The sequence below is a fragment of the Leptosomus discolor genome, chromosome 5, assembly GCF_034619465.1.
Source record: "Leptosomus discolor isolate bLepDis1 chromosome 5, bLepDis1.hap2, whole genome shotgun sequence".
Classification (NCBI taxonomy): Eukaryota; Metazoa; Chordata; class Aves; order Leptosomiformes; family Leptosomidae; genus Leptosomus; species Leptosomus discolor.
The window spans coordinates 45,829,508-45,854,969 of record NC_141395.1 but is presented as its reverse complement, the minus strand read 5'-3'; the positions used below and the strand labels follow the sequence as shown (position 1 = coordinate 45,854,969).

At 37.1% G+C, this 25,462-nt stretch overlaps 1 protein-coding gene across 1 annotated transcript in view; it reads right to left on the bottom strand.

Annotated features, from left to right (window-relative positions):
- The window catches only part of C5H8orf34 (chromosome 5 C8orf34 homolog), a 175,481-nt gene that overhangs the window by 14,254 nt on the left and 135,765 nt on the right, over window positions 1-25,462 (bottom strand). The window contains exons 9-10 of the mRNA XM_086465757.1: window positions 6,203-6,288; window positions 1,825-1,898 (exon numbers count right to left, since the gene is read on the bottom strand). Coding sequence (XP_086321883.1) covers window positions 1,825-1,898; window positions 6,203-6,288 — 160 coding nt within the window. The remainder of the gene's footprint in view (window positions 1-1,824; window positions 1,899-6,202; window positions 6,289-25,462) is intronic.

The following is a 25,462-nucleotide window of genomic DNA, read 5'->3' as shown; positions in this document are numbered from 1 at the left end:
CTTATTCTGAATAACAAGCTGTTTTAAAGAGACAACAGTACACAATCAGCTCGCTACACACTTTAAGCAAGAGCTTTAAGATATGAAACACAAAAGAAGATGAACTAACAGTTACTGGTTGATGGCTCCTTAGTAACGGAGGACATGGCATTTTCCGAGAGTTTGGGAAAGATAAGCCAGCTGCCTCTGCCCTAGGGAGAGGCTGGGTGGGCAGAGAGTAACTGCAACTGCTCTCCTTGACTTCTCTTCTCAGCACCGGCAGTGACAACAATAGCCAGTGTGACTTTCAAGGATTCAGCCCAGGCAACTTTGCTGCCTATGGCATCTACTGCTCCAGGCAACCTTACCTATGCCTAGAACTAGCAGAGCATTAAGTGATACATCTCCATGCTGTTTGTCCATTTGTAAGCAAACACACACAGAGCATATCTCTAAAAACACTCAGTTGAAGGCTGTACATTTCTGTAGGAAGATTTTGCTAATAAACATAATGATCTTTTGTTTTCCTTATATCTTTGTTTTTCTCTGTAATTAAATTTATTTGTTGCTCTTTCCCTATGCTACATGTCTGCAGAACTGCAAAATCAAAGCTGGTAGCTGTAGGCACAAATACATAAGAAAAACATGGGTTTGGAAACTGCCACAAAATTTATTATACCTCTCTGTTCACTGGTGTGAAGCAGAAAGGAGGCTTGAGAAAGAAGCTCAAAGCAATGGCAACTGAAGTTCTTATTCTTTTTGCCCAATATCCGCAAATGCTCTGTGAGGTTCTTGCACTCCAAGTTTTCCAAGAGCTTTAGGAATTGATATGGAACTCCGTATCTGCCAACTGCTTTGATAACTCTGGTTGGAAATACAGTATGCTCAGTATTATTTAGCTTTATTAGTAGTACTTAATCAACTGCCTGAAAGACTGTAGGATCAGTCTGCATTGCCATTTTTCTTCCATTTTTTTTTTTAATACTGCCCTTTTTCCCTTAGCTAAAAAATACTGAGCCCTTCTTTTCACTTACTTTACCAACACTGGAGTGTGCTATAAATCAGTATTGCTATGGTTGAAGAGGAATTAATGTGCCCTCTTAGAGCTGTCTAAAATTTTGCAAAACCGCACAACTATTGTCAAGTTACTTGCTTTAGAAAAAACGCAATCCCTTCTTTAACCTGTACTCAAACTTCCAATGTGATACAACTATAACCAAAATTCTGATTGTATAATTTTTCAAAAATTATTTTATTGCTGGCTATATTTTCTGCAAACTGCACATCTGAAAAAAATGTATTACATTTCAAAATAAAAGAACTGATGAAAATATTACCAAGCATCATACTTCATTCTTTAAAAAAATAAAGTCACTTTAAATAGACACCTCTTGTTTATCAGTTTCCAAGAAAATGTTACCAAAAAGCTAAATCATAGTTGAGATATCATGATGTCATATTTCATAATGAAATTTAGAATTTTAATTATTTTGTTCTCTTAATTTTGTAAAATTGAATATTATCCATAAGTCAAATGGATATTTGACTAACGTACACACATAGCATGAAATGACTGCACTTTCAACAGGAGCTATGCATGCAAGTCCAACAACATATGGTTTTGTATGAGATTATAATGATTTATTTCATTATATCACCCTCCCTAGAATGAAAACAATAAAGCAGCCAGAGAACTGAAAATTCAGAAGGGTTAGGTAAATTAAGTCTTCTTCTCTCTAGGATGACAGTGCTGGCAAGCACAACTTTTATCTTTATGCAAAAATCTATTTTTTAATTAAATTATTTTTAAAAATTAAAAGGTTATCCATATGGGAAGATACTTACAGATCCTGCCACTTGAGAGGCACTCTGAAATTCATGAACATCTTCCGTAAGTGTTTCAACCCCAGGTACCTGAGCTGTTCCAAAGAGGCAGAAGAGAAGTAAATCACTCCAATTAAGTAAGCATTAGTCACATTGAAAATAAAATGCCTATAAATTAACTGCTGGGAAGGTAAACGTGGCTATTATAAATGCACTGCTTTTCAGTTACACTTCAATGGATTTTAATTTATGTCTGATTTTAATTTATAAGCTTAATGCAAAGTGGAACAGTGTCTCTAACACGATTCGAGAGATAAGCAAGCTTCCTTCAGCTGCCAAGATGTCTTGTAGGTTATTTATTATTTTACTATTAAAACTAAATACTCTTTACAGTATTACAAATCCTTTACACAATTCAGTGGTGGATCTTCAGCTTTAATAAAATCGATAAAATAAAATTTAATTAATTCTGTTAAACTAAGTAGAATATAGTTAAAATCCTTGAAGTAAGAAGTTCTGGTCACTTTAGGCAATGGTTAAAAGCCATGTGAGCTATAATTTTTGCCCATATTGCCACATTTGTAAAACAACATGACTTAGTGAGAAGCCTAGAATGCCTCTGACACAAGTAATGACTTAAAATAGAATTTATGTACCTATGTCAATGAAAGCAATTTCCAAGTAACATGCTCTGCAGTTCCACTCTTTGCTGGACAGTCTGCTAGGCACTTAGATGCTGTTCATAGGCAGCCTAAGAAAATAAGATGCCCTGATCTTCCCTAGGTTCTGCTCTTATACAGACACTTAGCAGGGAGGTCCTTATGCTTCCAGAGTGCCTGACTTCGAAACTTAGAAGTTTAGAAGTGCTATGCTTTTCATTTATCCAATACTAAGAGTTTACTCCCTAGTAAGTTACAGTATTTTAAGCTTCCTTCTACAAGAATGCACTGACTGCAAAGATCTTACTTGCAATAATATCTTCTTTTCCTGCCTTATATCATGGCTTTCACTCAAAGGCTAAGGTAGTTTTACAGCAAAAGAGACTGAAACAAATGAAATAAGGTCCTCTGGTACTTATAGGCAATTGGGATTAAATGAACAATTACCCTTTAGTGATACTATTTCTTAATCTCTGAATAAAAAAAAACAAGCACAAAAAACACAAACAACAAAACGCAGTAGTAGATGACATCTACAATCCCCTCAACCTGAAAAATAGACTGGGGGTTGACGGAGATTTTTACTGGATCAATCGTGTTGCAGTGTCTATTTTTTGAAGCTTCAGCCGTTCTCCCCATCTATCTGAAAAGAACACGAACAAGGCTTGATGGAGGACTGATCCAAGAGACAAACCTGACAGGCTTGCCATCTACAGCGGAAGTTTGCTGTGCGGTCAAAGCTGCTGCTTCTAATCAAAATCAAGAACCTAGCTATTAAATTCTTCCCTTAGTTCTTCCCTCTGAAGTGGTCCAATGGGAAAGAGAAACAGTTTTCAGAGGTATGGTTTAAGACAGGAAAAAGAAACTGCAGCGTTAAAGATTCTTGTATTCTCCAATCTTGAGACCTGATTCCCACCTCTCATTTTTACTACTTAGATCAAACATAACTCTGTCCAATTCAACAGGATTATACTAGAGGAAAATCATTGTAGTGGTTAATTAGAACCAGATACAGATTGCTAGTGGACTCAGTATAGTGCCTGATGCTGAGGATGATCTTTTTACACAAGTTATTACATTGACTTTATTAGGTGGAATTGCTTTAGTAAGGTTTATTTATAAGGGCTGTTAGATCAGATGTCCTGCCAATTACTCCTGAACCTAGTTCCTCTGAAATCCACAAGAGAGATGCTCCAGATCTAACAAATTAACAATTTCCCGCTAACCCCAAACCAGATCATTATCTAAAGAAAGCTACCCTCAACTTTGCCGTGCATCAGCACCTTGCTTGCATATTCTTGAATGAATGGTTTACATCAGCACTTGCCAATGCATAGTTTTCTTTCAGTAAGGTCACTGGTACTGGTAAGTAAGAGCAGAAAATAAATTCAAATAAACCTGGTAAGTGAAGCCTGTTAGTCTCTTTTTCATAATATAATACATTCTTAAGAGGATATAACCAAAAATTCAGTGCAACATGATGCCCTGGTTACTTAGGGTTTTCTAACAATATCTTTAGGAGTCTCTTTTATCATCTTCTCATACACAGTATTTATCAGAAATAAATATCAGATGTATAGAAAACAAGTAATGTGCTGCATTTATAGGAAACATTGATAGAATGGATGGTTGCTCGAGTCCTGTGCCTGTTTCTAGTCTGTGCCTACTTGTAAAATCCAGCTGTGCTTTTTTTCAAATCAAAATGTATCATTAGCCAACATTTTAGGAAAAAAAAAAATATTTTGAAAGGCTGAACATTTCTGAGAGCACCTTGTGACAAAAATTTGGCAGTACCTCACTGTTGACCTCAGTCCTTTTGCCCCAAGGGCTTTGCTATTTTCTAGCTATATGACTAACAGGTTCATATGAGATAGATGTGTTTATAACACATGTATATCATTGCCCCACCTACTTATCTAATATTTAATCCCTATCATTTTATTGGAGGTGGGTTTCTTTTAGGTAAAGCATTCTCCATCTTCTCTATATCCATACTGAGCACAGAGTAACCAGAAGCACATGAAGTGGTCCATGTTACAATGGCTGTAGCACTCTTGTGCTCCATGCTCTGTGACCGTGAAAGATCCAGCTTTGTTATTACACAGCATCCAGCACCTGCTGACAGTTTCACCTTCTTTAATCCTGGTGCCGCTGCCACTTAGCAACAGCTTACTATTTATTGAAGCCTATAGTTTCAGAAGATGGTGTGGCACAGTGGGCATATTTCCACTTCAAGAACAAGTGTACACAGGAAGGAAAAGGGAAGGCAGAGATCTGTTCAAAACAAATTGTTTCAGCAACTGTAAAACTTTTTCCTACATGTATGTCTTAGCTCTCTACTTATTTCTGCTGCAACAATCTCATGCTTGCATATCCCCTTACCTATCCCAAACAAGCCAGCACCTGGGGATTACTCTCATAACAGAAGAATTTTGTTTTCCTTTCACAGGGCTTGAGTACAGTCACCAGTCTGGGTCTCTTTTGCTGACAATCTTCATCAAGCTTGTAAGAACATTGTATTTTGAGATTCTGAGTCCCCTATTAGGTTTTTTAATAAAGTGATCAATGGCAGATGAAAGGAACAACAAACGGCATGACTGCATGAAGCCATGCACTCTCACAGAACCGGTTTGAAAAATTCATCTTTAAAGACACACTAGTTAGTAATGCTGACCTACATCAGTTTACAAATGAGGCAAGAGAAATGAGGGAAAGCTCCTCAGGTTGCCACCATGCTTAATCGCACTACATAGCAGACAGTTAGTAGGATAATTGAAAACAATAAAAGTTACTTCCAATTTGGTTTGCATTAATTAATCAACACAGCTAACTCATCTGTGGCTGCTGAAGACTAAACTGCAAATCAAATCCTCCAATTAATAGACTCGGCTGGTTCTGCCCAACAGTAAGGGAATGGACTGAAGGATTTATCTCTGCAGACTTTCTGTCCAAACCTCTATCCCTTTCTGTCTCCATTCCAGTGACAGCTAAGATAAAGTTAACCTTCATCAACTTAATCTTTCATAGGAAAGCAAGGCATTCTCTGGTAAGATATCCCTTAGGAAGTGCCTTTTCCATTAGATTTCAGGCGTTATTCTGTTCAAAAAACCTGGGCAGAAATTGAAATAATGCTGAGTGTCCTGACTGAAGATTAGTGCAGAGTATGATTATGTTTGTATGAGGAGAAAAAAATGTTCTTCAGAGCTAGTGTATAAACTTCTTTTTACTGTACTTTAATTCTAGTCAGTGGTGCTTGGGGAGATCAAAGAAGCATTTCTGATACTTAGTTTAAAAACAGGAGAGAAATTCTGTAACTCTTTATTTTTACTGTATGTTACTTGAATCCTATGTATGTATTTGTAGGACTAAATCAAATATTTCAAAGATCATTCTTTGGCATAGAGGCCAAGTGGCAATGAACAGCCCATGTCTATGCTATTAAGCTATTTTACATCCAAAATAGTGTGCTAACACACAAATTGTCTACTAAGAATCAATCCTGGCCCAAGGTGGCTCCCAAAATATGTCTAGGAATTATTCTGAAGTGCTAACTGGCCATGACAAAAGCCACGTTAGAGGCTCTTCTAACAGATTTGAAGTGTAAATGATTGAGTTCAAATGCCTAGGAACACTCTCTGGAAGTGTTTAATCTTCTTTTATAGACATAACCTCTACTCTTATATTCAAGATGTTGGTGTTTGGGTTTTTTTTAATGAGTGGCAAATATTTATATAACTTACCATCAGAGTCTGACACTGCTGGCTCAGACATTTCAGATACCATGGAGACATCTTCTGGCCTTTCTGCCAAATTATCTCCTTGCAATCTAAATTGTGGAAAAATGGAATGAAAACATTTCCAACCATATTCCATAGATAAGACACAGAAGAGCATTATCTCTGACTACATACTCTACTCACAACACTGTCCTAATTAAAAGGGTAGCTTTGATGAAAAGCCAACATCCATGGTTCAATCATATTATCCCTGATTGCACAGCAACCAAAACTAGCCTCTAAGAAACAGTCAAGTGAATCCTAGCTTCTGCATTTTTGTAAGACTTATTTTAACAACAGTGGGGTTTTGGAGGCATCATGTGTCCATGGAACTGCAAACTTCCTTCATTACATTCAGAAATATTTTAATTGAACAGGACCGTACTGGGTGTCCATGTCAAGGTGCTGGCAGTGGGGGGGCTACAGGGGTGGCCTCGGTGAGAAGAGGCCGGGGCTGCCCTGTGCCAGACACAGGCAGTTCCATCCGGCTCCATAAGACCCACGGCAGAACACAGCTGAGCCCTGCAGCCAAAACCCATGATGCCTTGTAGAAAACATAGTTAAGGAAGAGCAGACAATGCCAGACAGGAAGAAGATCACGGAACAGAAAGAACGGGAAACAGCACAGGGAACACCAAGGTCAGAGAAGGAGGTGCTCTATGCTCCAGAGCTCCAGATACTCCATTGCAGCCCATGGCAAGGAACACGTCAGAGGCGATATCCATTGCAGCCCATGGAGGACCCACACCAGAGCAGCTGCATATGTCCTTGAGGGACTGCAGACAACAGAGAACCCATGGTGGAGCAGATTTTTTTCCTGAAGGGCTGCAGCCCATGGAGAGAGCCCACACTGGAACAAGTGTAAAGTGTGAGGAGGAAGGAGGGGCAGAGAGGAGCCATTACAGACTGACCACAACCCCCCATTCCCCATCCCACTTGTGCCACTCAGCGGGTGGGAAGGGGAGTGTGGATGAAGGCGTGAAGTTGGGTCTGGGAAAGCAGGGAGGAAAGGTGTAGTTTTAATGTTTGTCTTTTTGTTTCTCACTACCTAAATCTATTTTAATTAGCAATAAATCAAACTAATTTTCCCCAAGTCAAGTCTGTTTTGCCCATGACAGTAACTGGTAATCAGTTTCCTTGCAATTATCTCAACCAACAAGCTTTTTCATCCCATTTTCTGCCCCTGTCCTGCTGAGGGCAGTGAGTGAGCAAGCGGCTGGGTGAGGGGTTGGCCATTACCCAAGATTAACCCTCCACAGGGAAATACATGCAAGAATATTTCCTTCTCCTTTGTTACTTTTTAAAAGAAAAATACAGTAATTATGGCAGGCTTCGTCTTCAGGCTTTCCCCCTGTATCAGCTGACTGTAATGCCTTGACAGCAATTTACAGAAATAGTCCTTGTATCTGTTCTTTTAAATGAGAATCCCAAGAGTCCCACCATCCTTCTTCAGGATCTTATGAATCCCGAGTATAGATTCCACTCTGAAGAAATAGTTTGTAGCTCTTAACACAATATAACTTCCATTTACATAAGGGGTATCTTACCTTGAATTTATTCAGACATGAAAAGAATAAGAAAAATGCAATTCAATTTTGCAAAGCCCAGGAATCATAAAAATGCATTGAAGTAAAACCTTGGGGAAAGAAATAACTTATCTCTTTAAAAAAGTTCCTTTTCACTCTCTATTCTCACTCTCTGCAGCTGCTTTACACTAAACTTTGATTTAACCTTTGAAACCAAGCAGAACCCCCATATCCACCCTATCTGAATTTCACATTTTATGACTCTCACAGTTATCTAATATATTTTGATCTTAAGTCATCTATTTGTTTGTACCTTCTCAAAACCATTTCCCTGCCCCCCCCTATTCATTTATCTCCTTTTATTGCCTCTGGGATGGTTTACTTAAGACGGAAAGCTCAATGTAAATTCATAATGACTCTTATCTGAGGAGGCAGTTCCACAGAACAAAAAACCCCTCAAGGCAACAAAAGTTGAAACTTCGAATCTGTAAACCTAATTCTGAAAATTACTTCTATGAATCCTAGTTACCAGTTCTTTAGAAGCCCAGCTTGTCAAACAGGCTCTTCTAAAGTTGACAGTCAAAGAGAAGAAAATAACTTTGTACCATTATCATAAAGGTATTCAAATTTCAAAAACAAATGGCAAATGAAATAACCACACACAAAAAAAAGGAAGATGTCCATAACCACATCATTTTCCTTTGCATTAAAGTTGACGTGTCCTCCTTCACTACATACATACGCATGTTTATTGCAAGCACATATTCAAGCTTATAAGGATATGCATGGAATCACAGGAACCAGAAGTGATGTACAGTGATGCACTCTTCTCTGCAGCCACGTTGATAGTTTATTTTTGTTCAATTAAAATGAAAATTACTCCAACCTTCTCTGCTTATAGTGCAGTCATAAAAAAATTATCTCTAGAAGTAGGAGCTGCTTCTTCTATCTCATCAGAATTTTCCAAGATTTTATAATACGTTCCCCTTCTGAGCTTTCATAAATCCAAACAAGACATAAACAACTGAAATTATTCTCCTCTTACTCTAGAAATTACATCTATTTGTGGCCCACTGCCTCATGAAAAACACGCAAAAAAATTTTTTTTCAATGTATCTAATCAGAAAAGCCATTTCATACAATTTTCCTTTGTAGGAGAATGGCTGGGTGAATTGGGTGGGTGCATGGGTGAATAAATGTTTGACATATCTGGACCTCATTTTCACATTCAATTTTTAACTTATTTATGTGTTTCTTACAAGTGGATTCGTATCGGAATAGATTCTCATACGACTCAAGCAACAAAAAAAGTCACAAACACTATTGCTTTCCAAAAGAATTCTGTTACTCGGACTACCCTGATTTCTTCTTCAATAGTAATACTATTCATAAGACACCTCTACAGTAAAATGAGAATACTTAAAAATTCTTAAGGAATAGATTAGAAAGAAGCATAGGCCCAGAAGAGCTTCTGAATGCTTCAGAAGCTCATTATGCAATCAGAGATGTATTTTCTAATCTGTCCTTATTTATGCCGCATTCTTCCCTGGTTCATTCTTGCTGAATGTCTTTCAAGAAAAGTGTGTTGCACCATGCTGCAAGCATCATTATTGTTGGAAGGCCTAAGCAAGGAAATCACTTATCTGGTCCCTGAAAAAAGCATTTTCATCTCCAGTTCTTTCTTGCAGACGAGTTGTACACAGAAGTGTAAATTCCAAGGTACACTTGATTCTTTATTACCAGACACCAGATAGAAATCCCTTTAGCAAAAAGAAGTTAAATGATGATCAAAACATGTGTTGGAACTTTTCATCCACTGCTTTGGAAAAGATGATTATAAAAAGAGCAATGTATGACAGTCACATCCTTGCTACCTAAAAAGAGTCGAGCTTTTCCAAACTGGTGGCTAGCTTTGAAAATCTTGGCTATTATTTTCAATGTGTACTCTTAAAAAAACCAAAAACCAAAAAAAAAAACCCCACAAACAAGCTGCCTAAAACTTACTATCTTACCAATACTTTATGGACTATTTCAGTTATTAACTGAAACATTATTTCAGCTATTATATTAATAGGAGTCTAAACTTGATACCTGACAGCCAACATTTTTTCCTATATATATTCTGTTTATAGAGTGATCTCTTGTTCAGAGGCCATTTTTTCAGTTACATTCAACCAGCTGTATGTTGGAGCTTCAAGAGCTACAAAGGCAAGCACCCTCCAGGCAAGTATGTCAATCTCCTTTGACCCAAAAATGCATTCCGTAGGACTTGTTCCAAAAAAACTGCCAAGGACTTCAGGATCACAGACATTCTGAGTAAGTTCCACAGGGTGGGTGCAGCAGCATTATACCAGGTCTACCTCTACAAATGAGCCTGTGGGTGTACGAAATATAGTCGTACTGCCAGTATGATTTAGAAAATGTGATACTATAAGAGAATGCAAAAACAGGAAAAAATGATTACAGTATTACACACACAGTACTATATAAGAAATGGCAGTGACTAAAGTCAGCAAAAAGAAAACATGTTGATTCCTATAGGATTAAGATTAGGAAAATATTTCCTCTTGACTTGATACATGAAAACGCAATGTTTTCTACAAATGTTTAAGATTCATTACCTTATCAAAGATTTTATATTTTTTCCATGTAAGTTGCCTTTATCTACTATGCTAATTTTCTGTTAATGATGGTGATATCAAACATGTATAAAAATAAATTGTATGTACAAAAATCAATTGTATGTATTTTGATAAGACACCCAGTACAGTCCCAAGTTACGTAGACCAGAGATGTTCATTAACTGACTGTCTGTTCATGGTTAAGAGCAAAGATAATATGTTATTGTTTAAGGATGTCTGCTAGACAGGATTATTACTGTAACTTTTTGCTAACAATCTTTGAATCGTGACCAAAGTACAGTTTGAGCGAAAGTCCTTGACTCAAGGACATTGGAGGGTCGCACCTTTTGAGTCTGGGGTCTGTGGGTGGGCACGGAGCAGCTCTTCAACCAATTCAGGAATCTACTGCACACAACCAGATGAAGGTGGAGAGATGATAATGAGTTATGAGAATTAACATGTTTTTGTATGAGAACCTGCTTATTATGTATTATGTATCCAATATGATCAGTAGCTGTTAACAGGTCAGGTGTGTGTGGTTGGTGAGAGGACTCCCCTGCGCACCTGGCCGTCAATAAAGAATGCCTGCTTCTTAATACTACATTGGTGTTAAGAAGTTTTATAACTGATTTTGGTGACAATGGTGCAGTATTTGGAAGTAGGAGAAACCTACTTAAAAAAAAAAACCAACCTGAGGTTTGGGTTTTTTTTGTCTAAAAGTTCAGCCATCTTAGACTTTCACTAGAAAAATTAAAAATTACTTCAGCGAGCACACAGGTGATACAAAACAAATGTTGCAGTTTCAATTCAGTAATACATTTATTTAAACAGATTACTCTTTGGTGTAAAACCATGCCCATGTTAAGTGCATTGCTGAACTTGAGCATTTAGAATGTTTTTCTTCCTTAAAACACAGATTATTGGGGAACAGGGCATGTCATCAAGATAAGGATATTACAATTTGATATTTCAATAGAAGTCACCTGTTTTACCAGATGGAAAAATACTAAGATGAAACTATTATTTGAATCTCTGTTGCTAAACTGAAATGAAAATGAGGTTAACTCCGTGATTTACGTTGTGTAACCTCTCACCAATGAGTCTGTGTGAAATAACCCACATAAAAACCCATTCTGACTAACACAACAATCTCTTTTTGAACATCTTCAACACTTCCCTGGAAATTCTGAGTGCCCAACAACACCTCAGAACACATTGTTGTGTGGTATCACAATTACCAACAGTCTTAATGAGACACTTGTAAATCCCTATGATTACAGAGGTGGAAAACAACTCACTGACTCATTGATTTCATTCTGTGCGCAGTGCAAGAAGCAATACCCTAGAGAAGTATCAGATACTAGTTCCTACTCTAGTTGCAAAGAAAAGTGAAATAAAGCAGACTAATGGCCATGAATGTTTCAACTTATTTCCATTTTCAGGATGACTGGATGTTCCAGGGAACAGGGATTGAATACACAGCATATAAGTATCTGTAACACGAATTTTGTGACAGGGACATTGTACACCATGCAGGTGGGCTAAGGATTCAGTGCAAATCTGCATGTTCTGACTGGTAGATAAGCTTGGTGGAGTCCAGCTGGAAGAGACTGATCAAGTGCTATGAAGTCTCAAGCTTCTCTTGTGCCTGACCTTTCAGAGAGACCCATTCTAGCACTCAAAGAAAGAATCTTGAGCTTTTCTGATGGCACAACTTAATGAGGAAATGCCTCATGGACTAACTTTATTTCCCTTCATAGCAACCTCCTCATCCTCCCACCCTGTTTTCAAAACCACAATAACATTCCTGTGGCAATCCAATAATTACCATCAGGAGAAAACACTGAGTGCATCTTGATCTTTCTTCTAGCATTACTTAGCAGATGGAAATAAATTGCCACAGTATAAGCAGCCATTCAGCTTTGCTTTGAGTTTGAACAGTCATCCAGCGTATCGTTTGTTTCCAGATTGTACTGCCTGTCTGAATCAGCTTAGAGTCAGATTCTTACATGTATTTACATAAAACAAAGAGTATTCTGTTAGTATTAAAGAAGGAATGAATAAATAGTATGAATGGATACATGCTGTAAGACTTTTTTAAAGACAACAATGACATTTCCATAGCAGCAACATAATCCCCATTAGATGACTTTGAAAAACTAAGAGCATGGCCCTTTTAGTTTCTGAAATTTACCAGTAAGTCCTTTTGATGCAACAGCACACACTACTTAATTATGCCAAAAATATTACAGTTGGAGCTATCTACATAAATTTATCTAATTACAGCTATTTTGAAGTGGACACAAGAAAGAAACCTTGCATAAGGAAAGTCTGTTCTCCGAAATATGCCAATCTTTGAAATGACGTCTACTTTTTCTAACATATGTCACTAGGACATATTTCTTAGTGATCCTTTCTTCTAATCAGCCTGATATGACTTAAGCAGACTATGTGGTGAAATTTGTCACTACTGTCTCAAAGTTAGTCCTTCCCAAAACTTGACATATTTGACAAGAAAACAAATGTTGACAGTATCCAAAGTCCAGTTGAGTTTATTACTCTTCTTTATTGCAATCAGCCACATGGAATGTTATTACACTTCCCCATTCTTTTTTTTGTGACAGAACTAGCAGCCTCTTTTTCAAATTTCTCTGATACTCATCAATAACCAATTTACATGAGCTATTAAGAGGACAGCTTGAAATTATGGTAATTGCTGCTTTAGAAAGATGTTAGATTGATGACCTCACTTAGAAGCTCAAAAGAAAGAGACAAGATGATCCTACAAAACAGTTCCTTATATGAATCCAAAATCCATCTAACAGCATCCCAGAATGACTAATTATAATGGGCACTTTAAAAAGTGTGGGCATAGTGGGGATGGAAGGAGAGAGTAATGCTAGAGGAGCTGTGATTTCTCCACTTGTATCACCCCTAAAAAATGCAGTAGCCCTCACACAGCTGTAGCTTCTAGACAAGAGGACACTGGAATTAAACTATATCTTGGGGAAAAAAATAACAGGGAACTGTTGAGGAATTTGAATTAAAATTGTTTGTTTGTTGGGTTTTTTCCTCCACGATTTAAAGTTGGAACGCATTCTCAGATTTGAAATTTGTGGAAACATTTACACTAGAGCCAAATGGATTTTTAAGAGGTAAAACAAAGTCCTGCTTTGAGGGCAACTATGGGTATGCCTGTACTTGAGTGTGTACATGACTGAGTACAGATGCAGGACAAGTTCCTACCTAAGAACTCTGCCAGTGCACTAAATGTAGACATACACTTTGACTGTCCTCTATGTCACACTCTTGTCCTATGATACTCTTAAAATTAGCAGTAAATGAAATTAAAGTAAACTCCATGTTATAGCAGAATACTACAATGAAAAAAAAAAAGTTAGTTCACTGGTGAACATCATTCTTACAATATTAATGGATTAGAAGAAAAAAAAAAATTACTTCCAAGGACTAGATCAGATTCATAAAATTAATTAAAAACACTTAACTACAAGCATAGGCACTTTCTAACATCAGGGCCTAATGAGAAAGAATAAAGTATCCTGAAAACAAAGAAATGGAAATGTTTTCTGGTACCTAGTACTGAGATTATGCTCTTTGGTATTTGTTCTTTGTGGAGACCACTTATTCAAAGCATGTGCATTATAAATTGCCTTGTACTAGTGTATAGTAGAATTTGTGCTTTGGGAAATTTTTGTATGAAATCAAATACTAAACAGGAGAGGAGATTCACCTTCAGAGGAGGGTGATTGTTCACTCACAGACAGAGGAATTAGGATTATATTTAGATGAATACTATTCTGACATAGTCTTGCAGAAATATATCACAACTCAAATAAGCAAATTCCCGTTCTATTCCTCCCAAAAATGAACCAAAAAAACCCCAAACAGAACAAAGGTTATAATTTTTTGACAAACCCTCCTTTAATCCACAAATAAACAACTACAGGCAAGAGTTATTTAATTACTGTGTAAGTGGCTGGCCTTGAAATTCTGGTACACGACTATGGGACTTCTTTTTCCTTTTAAACAGAGCAAACTAGGGCTGGACAGATTTGCTCAAATTCTGATGCTCTTCAGAGGTGAACAACAACAGAAATTTGAAATTCCACTTGAGAAGAAATCCTGAAAATCTGTTATTTCAAGACAATACAAATGTTTCTGCTGGCTTTTTAGTAATAAAGAAAAATTCCTCCTGAGGCTCCAAGACAGTAAAGGGCATTGCAGCTCCAGCCATCTCTCTGCTCTGCCCTGTCTCAGCTAAATTTCGTTGAATCTGGATAATTTCTGTACAACATTTTGGTTTCTGTGAATGATTATTTCCTAAAGAACACACATTTCATTGGAAAATTCCTGATCTGCTTTGCTGAAGACTCAGCTGTCTTCTTTTTAGATAAACATGGTGAGAAGTAGGGGGAAGTTCAGCAAAGATTCCTTAAATCTTTCAGCAAAAAGAGCAGTAAAGCTGTTTTTCACCCAAGAGCAGTACACTTTTAAGGCTACAACTGCAAAGAAAAGTTCTCAACTCTGAAAAACAGAGGAAGTGTCATGTTTGCATTAGAATCTTAATTAAGGAGATTTTGGCTTGTTGAATCACTGATTTTGCTTAATTTATTTCAAAGTAGGTTAACTATGCTCTTGAAAAAATCCTAACAAATATTTCAGTGATTCATAGTTAATTTCTTTATGAAGTAGTTATTAATTTAGATCACAAACTGTAACATAAATTTTGCAAGATTAATGTATGTAATTTATTAACAAAATAAACTTATTAAAATATAATTATGATGTTTCTTTGGCAACCAAAGGGAATTTCAGTCAGAGATGTCAAGGATAAATTGAACTTACTGGACTTCCTTTTTTTTTTCCCCCTTTCAAATCATCTGCTCCTTTCTATAATTTAAAACATTACATCTACATATAACATCTCTCTCTGATATCACTGTAATACTGAATTTTAATTGCTCTAGAATAAATACATAACTCCAAGGAAGTTATAGCAACCGAGATCAGACAACAAAAGTCCTGAAAGCCCCCACATGCTTTTAGGTTACACTGAATGTTTTCTTGCACCTTTCCCTGGCAACCTCAACACTCCACCAGTAAAAGTACTCCAAGCTTTAGAATCATTTCTCTTGACTTGCCTATAATATGGTGAGTTTATTTCATTCTTTCTTCTCAAACATACTGATCCAAATTCTGATCTCATGTACCTTGACTTACTCTCTCCATTAAGTTCTGCGCTCCTTTATACTGGTGAAAATCCAAAGCTTCTCCAGCACCTAAATATAAAGCCAGGAATTTCTGACCTAGTCCATTTGTTCTACTAACATGTTTTACAAAAATAAAAATGCTAAAACTGTGCCAGCAAAATTCTTAGTGTATTCACAGGTACAAAGACAAAAAGATGTCAGTTTTCCAGTATAGACTATGTCAGTTAATATAATGGTAAAATTATATCAAATAAATATTATTAAACAATATACAGGTGAAAGTAGTCTTCTGCTGGTAAAACTCTTCATCTGCTTTAGCTACATGCTCTAGCTTCCTAATGAAGCTTACACTTTAAAAGAAGTTTATACAAATTTCATATCAACAAACTATAGAAGAAAAATGTCTTAGGTCTATGGGGGCAAACAACAGAAGATGGTGAATTCGGCAAGTAATGACAGTGGCTGGCACCTCTCAAGTCCAAAGTAATAATGGAAAAGCTCTGCAGCACGTCACCTTGATATTAAAAAAATCAGTGTCATAGCTTCTGCTTTCACCATAGACTAAAATATAGGAAGCATCTGCGTTGAGGAGAAATGAAGCATGAGGACTATTGGATTATCCTGCAGAACGTTATCTGGGAAGGCAGACGTTTCCAACATTAAACCATAAGACTGCATGAATAAATACAGATATTTAACAAAATTTAAGAATAAAATGTAGTAATATAAACTTACTGACATATTCAGCATGCTCCTGAACAGAGATCTGTAATTCCTTTAAAGACATTTTAAAGGGGTGGTGCAAAGCTCTTAGGCAAGAATATGTTGCTAGTATCATCAGTTCTATTTGTGTGAGATATTTACCATTTGTATTCTTTGAGTTTCACCCTGATCTAAGGTACAGTTCATATGAATAACTCAGTTTTCACTGACACTATTTGGATCACAGTCTGTTTCTTGCTTTTGCACTCACTTTCTTAAGGACACTATTTCTCAGTGCTTGCACACTAAAAGACAGCAAATTATTTGAAAACTCATAAAACCCATAGTTAAAAATGGCTTTTGCTTGAAGTCCATTCTCTTTCTGCAAATTAAAAGCATTATTTTCCAGTCACTGTCAAAGATTTTTGTGCAAAGTTTCCATGTCACTGGCACATAATTCACAGCCATAATGTTTTCAGCTGGTAAAACTACAATATCCACTTCCTGAGCAAAACTTACACATTGACACAGCCTGCAGAATAATCTTTTCTGTGTGCTCTTTGCCTTTTCAAAATGTTTGAATGCAGGTCTTTGTGCATTAAATAAGTACACTCTGCAGCTATTTCTGAGGAGAACCAAAAGTGGAAATATCTAAAAAGACTGAATTATCTAATCCTTTTACAAGATGGAGAATTAAGCCATTCTTATGGCAATCTTTTATCTGTTGCTGGCTTCAAACCATTATCTCACAGGAGAAAAATTACAGTCTTTGTCAGTCTTTTCAGACCTAACACTCTTTCTACCCCTGTGAACCATTTTTTCTAGGACCTGTGAAAGAGTTGTGTGTGCATGTGTGTGTGTCTGTGTGCGCGCGCACGTGCTTTTAAGAGCTATATTAAACTGTTATCCAGAGCCTCAAATTATGACCAACAACTTTCCCCAAGCTTATGATCTCCTGGCTTCCTCCCTGTGTCGTTAGCATCCAGAAGCATCTGCCATTGCTGATATACATCACAGCGTAGCACCCAACAGAAGAAAAAGAATCTATAAACACTGCAATAAAGAATTAGCTTGCACAGCACACATCAAAGAGAGCAAGGCAAAAGAGGGGGGGAAAGGCTTGGGAAAGCATTTCTCATTTTAAATTATTGAGGGGGTTAAATGTGTTTTGTAGGGGAAAAGAGAAAGAGATGTCTGGACAAGATCTACAAGTGAAGGACAGGATGAAATGGGTGTTACCCTCTATTAAATTGAGAGACAGTACAATAATTTTCAGGACTAGATAAAGTAATATTAATTTCATTTTCAAATATGCTCCTACTGCTTTCATTGTTACAAATCAAGACTGGTACATTCAAAAGAACTAAAAAATCCTTTAAGTTTACTCTTAGAATTTCTCAACAGCATTTTTAAACGTTTACAAGTGTATCAACCTCCTCATACCAGTTCTATCTTTTTTCAACTAGCCTGAGATAAAACAAAAATAAATTAGATACTGTTGAACACTAGTTCTTAGAAAAGATGATCTAGTGACACATCATTAATTCATGGCATCTCTTACTGTATTCTTCCTTCACAACTCAAACCAGACACTAATTCCCTGTCAGTAAAGTTATAGTAGGACTATCTCCAGATGAACTTTGTGCATTAAGTGTCACGTTTCCAAAATCAGTCCAATCATGAGAACAATACGTTAGTATGTATGTATAAGACGCAATTCACATGCAAATTTTATGTACCTAGTGCACACATTTCAAGTATAAGTCCGTTTTCACTAACATACAAACATTCATCTTTCTTCAAACAGAGTTCTGTTTCTCTTATGCTGATTGACAGTTATTTATGTCAAAAACAGTAAGTCTACCCCACGTGTGCAGCCTTTAAGTAAATAAAAAGCTGTTAAAATCAAACTCACAGGGAAATGCTTCATCTCCGGAAATACTGCATAATGCAAGGACACAGACACACACTGTTCCTTTTAGAGAGATACATGCTTCATCTGAAAATACTGGTTTCTTCACAGTTTACATAATTTTAGATAACAATGTTTTCATTATCACAGTATTTTGTGGAACTTCTGATAGATCTGAAATCATTGCTTAGTGGATTTATCCAGTGGGAAATTCTGGTAAAAAAGAGGAAGGAAAGAAGTCTGATCCTCCTGGGATTTCTGTCTGAGCACTTGCTATAAATCTCCTGTCTTATATCATTCCCTTCCGAAGACCTGGTTAAGATTTTGAAAACAGAGACACCTTGGCCATTCTTTTAAAACACACTTTCATTGGGAGTTTGCGATAAAACTAATTAAGGTTTGGGATTAAAAATTATAATATCATGTATATTTTAGAAGTCAAACTTAGATCCATGAACTCAAAAAATTATTTGAAATCACACAGATATACTCTATTTTGCATATAGTAAGATGTTCAAAAGTCACACAAGTCAGTGAAAGAAAAGGCAAGCCAGCGTGTTACTCTGAGAAGTTGACAAATCAACCAACTAACTCTTAAAAAATAATTTCTGTTCTCTGTCTCTGATAACCACTAGGACCAGTAAAAGCATGTTCTGAATTATTTTTTTCTTTAGTATTTTCACTTTTTTTTGAAAGAACAAGTAGGATACCAAAGTGGTACACTATTCCAGAAAAGGAAAGATAAAGTGGTTTATTTTAGCTGTATTTAACATTTACAAAATCAAGAGAAAACAATTAAAAGACTATTGTGGTTATTTATGCATTAAAGTTGCCCAATTCAACTCAGCCAAAAAGCTAAATGAAAAATTTTTGGCTAGTCTTTTTTTGACATATCTTTTCATGTAATTCCTTTCAGTTTTCTACCTTATAAGCAGTTCTAAGTAGCAAAAGGCAAAACAGGGGTTTTCTCCACAATTTTCCAAAGTGAAAGGAGATTTTAAAAAGATATAAAGCACTACTATGTAGAGTTTCATTTGCTTGTTTGCCATTCTTAAAAGGAAAAAGATGCAAATAAAAACTTTGTTGAGGACAAAGTCTGTGAAGCTAGCACAACCAACCATAAGGAAAATTCAGGTCTTTGAAACAAGAGGTCCAATAAAACTAAGGTTACATTAAAAAAAAGAAAAAAAAAAAGGAAAAAAAAAGAAAAAAAAAGAAAAATAGTGACACAAGTCATCTGGAATGTCTAGTACTTTCTCCTCTGTAAGAACAGCCACTTAGAAATGGTAAACAGACAGAAAGCTAACATGAAATGCAAGACAGGAATGAAAAAAATATGTATATATAAACAAAAGGGTTGGTAACATTTGAAGATATAAACGACCTAACATTCTGTGCATGAATTCCAGTCAGAGAATTTTTCCCCAAAAATTATTTCTGTACTTTAGTTTGGAAACATTTTTTTGCCTTGGTATTTTGAAGTAATTTGTTCCCAAATTTCAGTAATACTAAGAAACCAGAAGTTTCTGCCAGAAACTGAGTCACTAAGCTGGCTTTACCACTACTGGGCAAACATACAAAAACTATTCTTTATGCAAATACATTTACCAAAACACATGTATACCTGTACCCATTCCCCAGTATTACATCACAGTGTACAGAGCCAAACTAGGGATTATACTGAGGATTTGAGAGGTTATTCTTTCTGACACATCCGTATGTTATTGATTAATTACAAGCATAAATCGTATGACGTATTATCCTGTTTCCTACCTTTCTGCTGCGTGATTAGACAGAAATGAGCTGTCTCCTTTAAAAGATTACATGTTTCAAAGGTATTTGCACATGGAAAAAAAGCCTAAAAACTTTTATAAAATCCAAAACTACGAAAAATACAAATCCTAGGGGGTTCTTTGTTACATTTCTGCATAAAAGGCTGCACTTTACGAAGTTAAAAGGATGATTATAGTTCATGTAAACATACCTGAACTGCCTATAAATACCTGAACTGCCTTTAAATTAGCATCTGCAGATGCTATCACTGAATGACAATTCACTTATCAGCTAAGGAATCTTTGCACAAGCAGAAATCTCCCTGCAGGATCTCAATGCCTTTTATCATCTCACTCAGACACCACATACTATCATATATGCTCAGGATAAGGGAAAACAGTCCATGGAGTTTTAACGTCTTTTAGTCCTGCATGCATTTTCAAGGTACTACTCCCTTTAGAGTGACTCACACTAAAACAACTCAGCCTGGGAAAGAAGACTTCACATAAGACTTGAACAGCAGTCCGCTGAAAACCGAGCAGAAGCATCTACAGTGACAGCTTGGTCTAATTTGGCAGAACATACACCTAGACTACCCATTACGAACCACTCCAGCAACAAACTCTACATCCTCCCTTCTTCCAGGGCCTGTGGCACCTATACAGGATGTCAGAGGTTGCCCCTCTTCTTCACCCTACCTGAACTGACTCTATCCAATGTTGCATGGTGCAGCAACCATTCCCCAACACCTTCCCATTCCCAGCTGTGCATTTAGTCTGGGATTACATGCTTGAAACAAGATAGGAGAATCCACCTCATTTGAAAAGACAAGTCAGCCACCCCAGTGGTTTCTGTGCAGGGAACACAATGACAATAAGAGCAGACTAGCCATAAACAGTAAGGAAGGGATCTAGTGCACAGCTGAAGCTGAGGAAGCTCAGTAGGCTTCCTTCCTTCATTTGAGGCAATCTTTCAGGAGCCCATCATCTTCACCTGCTTTTTAAATGTAGGCTTTTTTCAGTATTTATTATCTTCCTCACAGGGGTAATTAATTTAATTCATTTTTCTCTTTGTTGCCTGAAGTTTCGGTAGCGTTGTCTGTGGACAGCACATACAGTAACATGGCTTGTTTATCAGCAGTTTTTGCCCTATTTACAGCCACCAGCTTTTCTGCTTTTGATAGTTAAATGAGATCTACTTGTCAAGCTTCAGACACTATTTTCTGCACAGCTCATTATTAAATTTTCCACCAAATGCTTCTTAATGACCTCAAGAGTCATTAGTATTGTTATAGCTTTGAGATACTCAAATAAAGCACCCCCACACAAACTCCTACTCTGTAAGAATCTAAAATGGTCGATGCTAGATTAATACCAGAGAATTTCCCTACCAAACAATTAATTACTGTTCTTTTCTAGAGAGATATATCATGGCCATTTCAGACAACAATTCTACACTTTCCATGACTCTGCAATTTATGACAAATTATAGCTGGTTCCTTCAATTCCCTTGTCTCTTTTGCCCCACACGTACATGGTCCTCGTGGCTCTGTGTCACGAAGATCTGCTTAAAGTCCAGTGGTGTAATCCAGAGAACCTACATATGATTCCTAAATTTCACATAGTATCATGTAGTTTATGTGACTATGTCACAAGAACGCATGGAAGTGGTGGAGATCACACTGTAGAAAACCAAACTTACTATAATATTGCAAAAATCCAGATGGTTAAATAAAAGTTAACTGGCCTTAGTAAATAAGCAAGCTAACCTGAAGATTGTAGGCCATCTTAAAGGAGTCAGAGATACTGATGGTGAGCAGGGCAACAATGAAGATTTCAATGGTAAGGCAAAATGACATGAGAATTTTTGAGTATTGTTTTCCAAACTAACTTTTCAGAGAGTATCCATAAATGGTAGCATGCACAGAGCTTCTCATCTATTCTACATCAGCAGCTCAAGCACACAAGTTACTACACTTGAACTGTACTCCACATCCCAATGGTGACAGTTAGAAAAAACACATTTACTTTTTTAATGCACAGATGCACTTTGTTTATTCCTATATATTTGATTCCTCTAGCATGTTAAAAGGCCTTAGGACATCACGCTTTTGCTCTAGCTAATCTTAAAACATTAACTAAAACACTGCATTTCAAACCCAAATTTGTATGCAACTAGTGCTCCTTCCAAACCTTCTTGTTCAGAAGCCCTCAAGCTTGTGGCACAGTATGTTTTCTATAATCCCATTTCTTTTTTAATCACATGCAACCCCTTTTTTGTATTCTATTGATGTTAAGAAGAATGAATGCAGCCCTTGCGCTATTAAAAACAAAAAGCTTCTTACTTCCAGGAATGCATTGGCAAGACTCCACAAGAACAAGATTTAACTTTTGAGCATGGCAGTGGGCATACAAGGCTAATGGGTGGTCCTAAAAAAAAAAAAAGAAAAAAGAAAACCCCCTCAAATTCATTCGATAGTACATTAATATTATCTTACACATTATGCCTGATTAAATTTTTGCAAAACGCTCAATGTTGCCAGTCACAATACCTGAGAAAATATGGAAGTGTTGTTTGGCTTCTACAAATTGTCATTTAGATCTTTATTTAACCCATATGAGTTTTGCTTATGTGTGAGGGTGTCTCATGATTCATCGGCCAAACCTGAAATTCATTCGTTTTGCCTGTATGTGAGAAAGGATTCACAAAATCCTGTTACAGAATGAGTCTATTAAGTCATTCAGATTAGTTGTGCCTTCATAGGAAGAAATAATTTTATTATAACAATTTTGCTCAAATTATCTAAATCCAGATGAGTTGTACTAGAAGTGTCTTTGCTAGTTTTCCAGATTAAATAGCAAAAAGCAAACCTTCCAAATACAGGGGGGTTTTGTAGCCTTTTTTTCTGTATCTATAAACCTTGTTTTGTTCCACCTTGTGAATGATGTCACCCCTTTATTTAGATGACTTAATATGCTGCTTAACTTACACCAAGTCCAAGAGCAGCTATGGGAATAACATTGTTCCGTAGCTACTTTCTCATTTGAAAAACCTCTTAAAGCTGTTATCCATCTGCATTTCGCTCAACGTGTGTGAAACAACTATACAGAAAACAGTAAGCTCTCTGTTTCTTACAGCTATATTCCAGTCTACAAACCAATTTATACTCCAGGAGAATTATTCTCTCCTTTTATTTCTCTTCCTCTCTCTGTTGTTTGTTTTGTTTGGTATTTTTTTTTGTTTTGTTTTGTTTTTTTTTGGGGGGGGGGGGTGGTGGTTTGGGTTTTTTTGGTTGATTGGTTTGGGGGGGATTTTTTTGGGTTTTTTTGTTTGTTTGTTTGGTTTTTTTTTAATCATAAGCTGTAAAACCCAACTTTGTGTGATAGCTTGAAAGAATCCCCCAACTTTATATCCTAGATGTCTGGGTGGACAAGTATACCTTTTTATTTTATTACCTGGGCTGTGATTATCTATCTATTATTTGAAGATGATTGGTGACATTATCAGCATTGAAGATTAGATACCAGCTTCTAAGAAAAACTTAAAAGTTTAGGGGTTTTATTCCAGTTCAAATTATGTCCCTTCTCAGTCTAATTTCTTACGATTCATGAAAATACTCTTACTTTTGTCTAAGAGACTTAAGGCAAGTGAGCACATTTTGCCAAACGCAGCTCAAGCGCATAGCAGGTTCCCCCACAATATAACCTGGATTTAATTTGCCTTGTAACAAAGTAGATTGTTATCTCTGATTACAGTCAATCCCATTTGGCATTCTTTGTTAAGGTCTTCTTCTGACACTGTGTTAAACACTGCATCAGAAATAGAACAGGGGAGTTCAAGAGGAAGAACTATTACTGTGCAGAGCAAAGCCTAGTGACAGTCAGAGAAAATCAGCTACACAGGACATTTAATACTAGCTTGAACTAAATGCCAGTTACTAGCACAGGAATTGGGCTGTATTGACAAAGAAAGAGGGAACAGAAGCTGCTAGCATTGTCCTCCTATTATTACATTCTAGAACTGGGGTGCTGATTTTCTCATATATTTGAATGGTACAACGGAAAGAGCTAAATTGGAGCTAAATGAAGTCCAATGACAAGTATCTATCTCAGCATGGGGGAAACAGTTCTGTCTACTCTTCTCACAAGCCGCTGTATTCTCATGTTTAGCCCATTTGTACGAAGCTATAGAAAGCAAAGTACTGCTGCACTGTACCCTGCTGCAGGTACTCTCAGTGGGCATACAGAATGAAACCAACATTCCTCTCAGGCTAAAGTAACCTGCACATAGCCATAGACCTGTTCTCTCTAATTCTCATATATCTAGGGTAAGAAAACATAATCCTTGTAGCAGGAGAGTCTAAAACATACACATTCTTTTAATGAAGAAGCAGGATGTAACTTCGATAAAACTATTTCTTTGTTTTATGAAGTTCAACAAGGCCAAGTGCTGGGTCCTGCACCTGGGCCAGAGCAACTGCCAGTATCAGTACAAGCTGGGAGAAGACCTGCTAGAGAGCAGCTCTGTGGAAAAGACTTGGGGGTACTAGTGGATGAAAAGCTCGACATTAGCCAATGGCATCCTAGGCTACATGAAAAGAAGTGTCGTCAGTGGATTGAGAGAGGTGGTTCCGCTCCTCTACTCTGCCCTGGTGAGACCTCACCTGCAGTACCACGACCAGCTCTGGGGCCCCCAACACAAGAAGGATGTGGAACTGTTGGAGCGTGTCCAGAGGAGGGCCATGAACACGATCAGGGGACTGGAGCACCTCTCCTATGAAGAGCTGGGGTTGTTCAGCCTGGAGAAGAGAAGGCTCCAGGGGGACCTTATAGCGACCTTCCAATACCTGAAAGGGGCCTGTAAGAAGGCAGAGGAAGAACTGTTCACAAGGATTTTTAGTGATTGGATGAGGGGTAAGGGTTTTAAGCTAGAAAAGGGTAGATTTAGGTTGGACATTAGGGAAAAGTTCTTTAATATGAGGCTGGTGGATCACTGGAACAGGTTGCCCAGAGAGGTAGGGGAAGCCCCATCCCTGGAGACATTCAAGGTCAGGCTTGATGGGGCTCTGAGTAACCCGACCTAGTTAGAGATGTCCCTGCTTATTGTAGGGGGATTGGACTAGATGACCTTTGGAGGTCCCTTCCAACCCAATACATTCTATAATTCTATTTGTCTGTTCCAGGTGAGACCCAAAAAATTAAGCCCTATGAAGTTACAGCTAGTGCTGAAGAACTCCTTCAATTGTTTAAATAAATCCCTCTCAGAAGAGCCCAAACACGTCCAAGGAAGCGAGGAACCTTCTGGAGGAGGTATCATAGAAGGTAAATTGACTGGAGAGTAATCAGAGCAGAGCACTTCTTAAAAAAATACAGCAAGGTGAAAGAACTAGATCATGCAAACGCAAAAGTAAAATGAAACTTTTTGTCTGAGCCAAGATGCCATTTCCTAACATTTGGAAC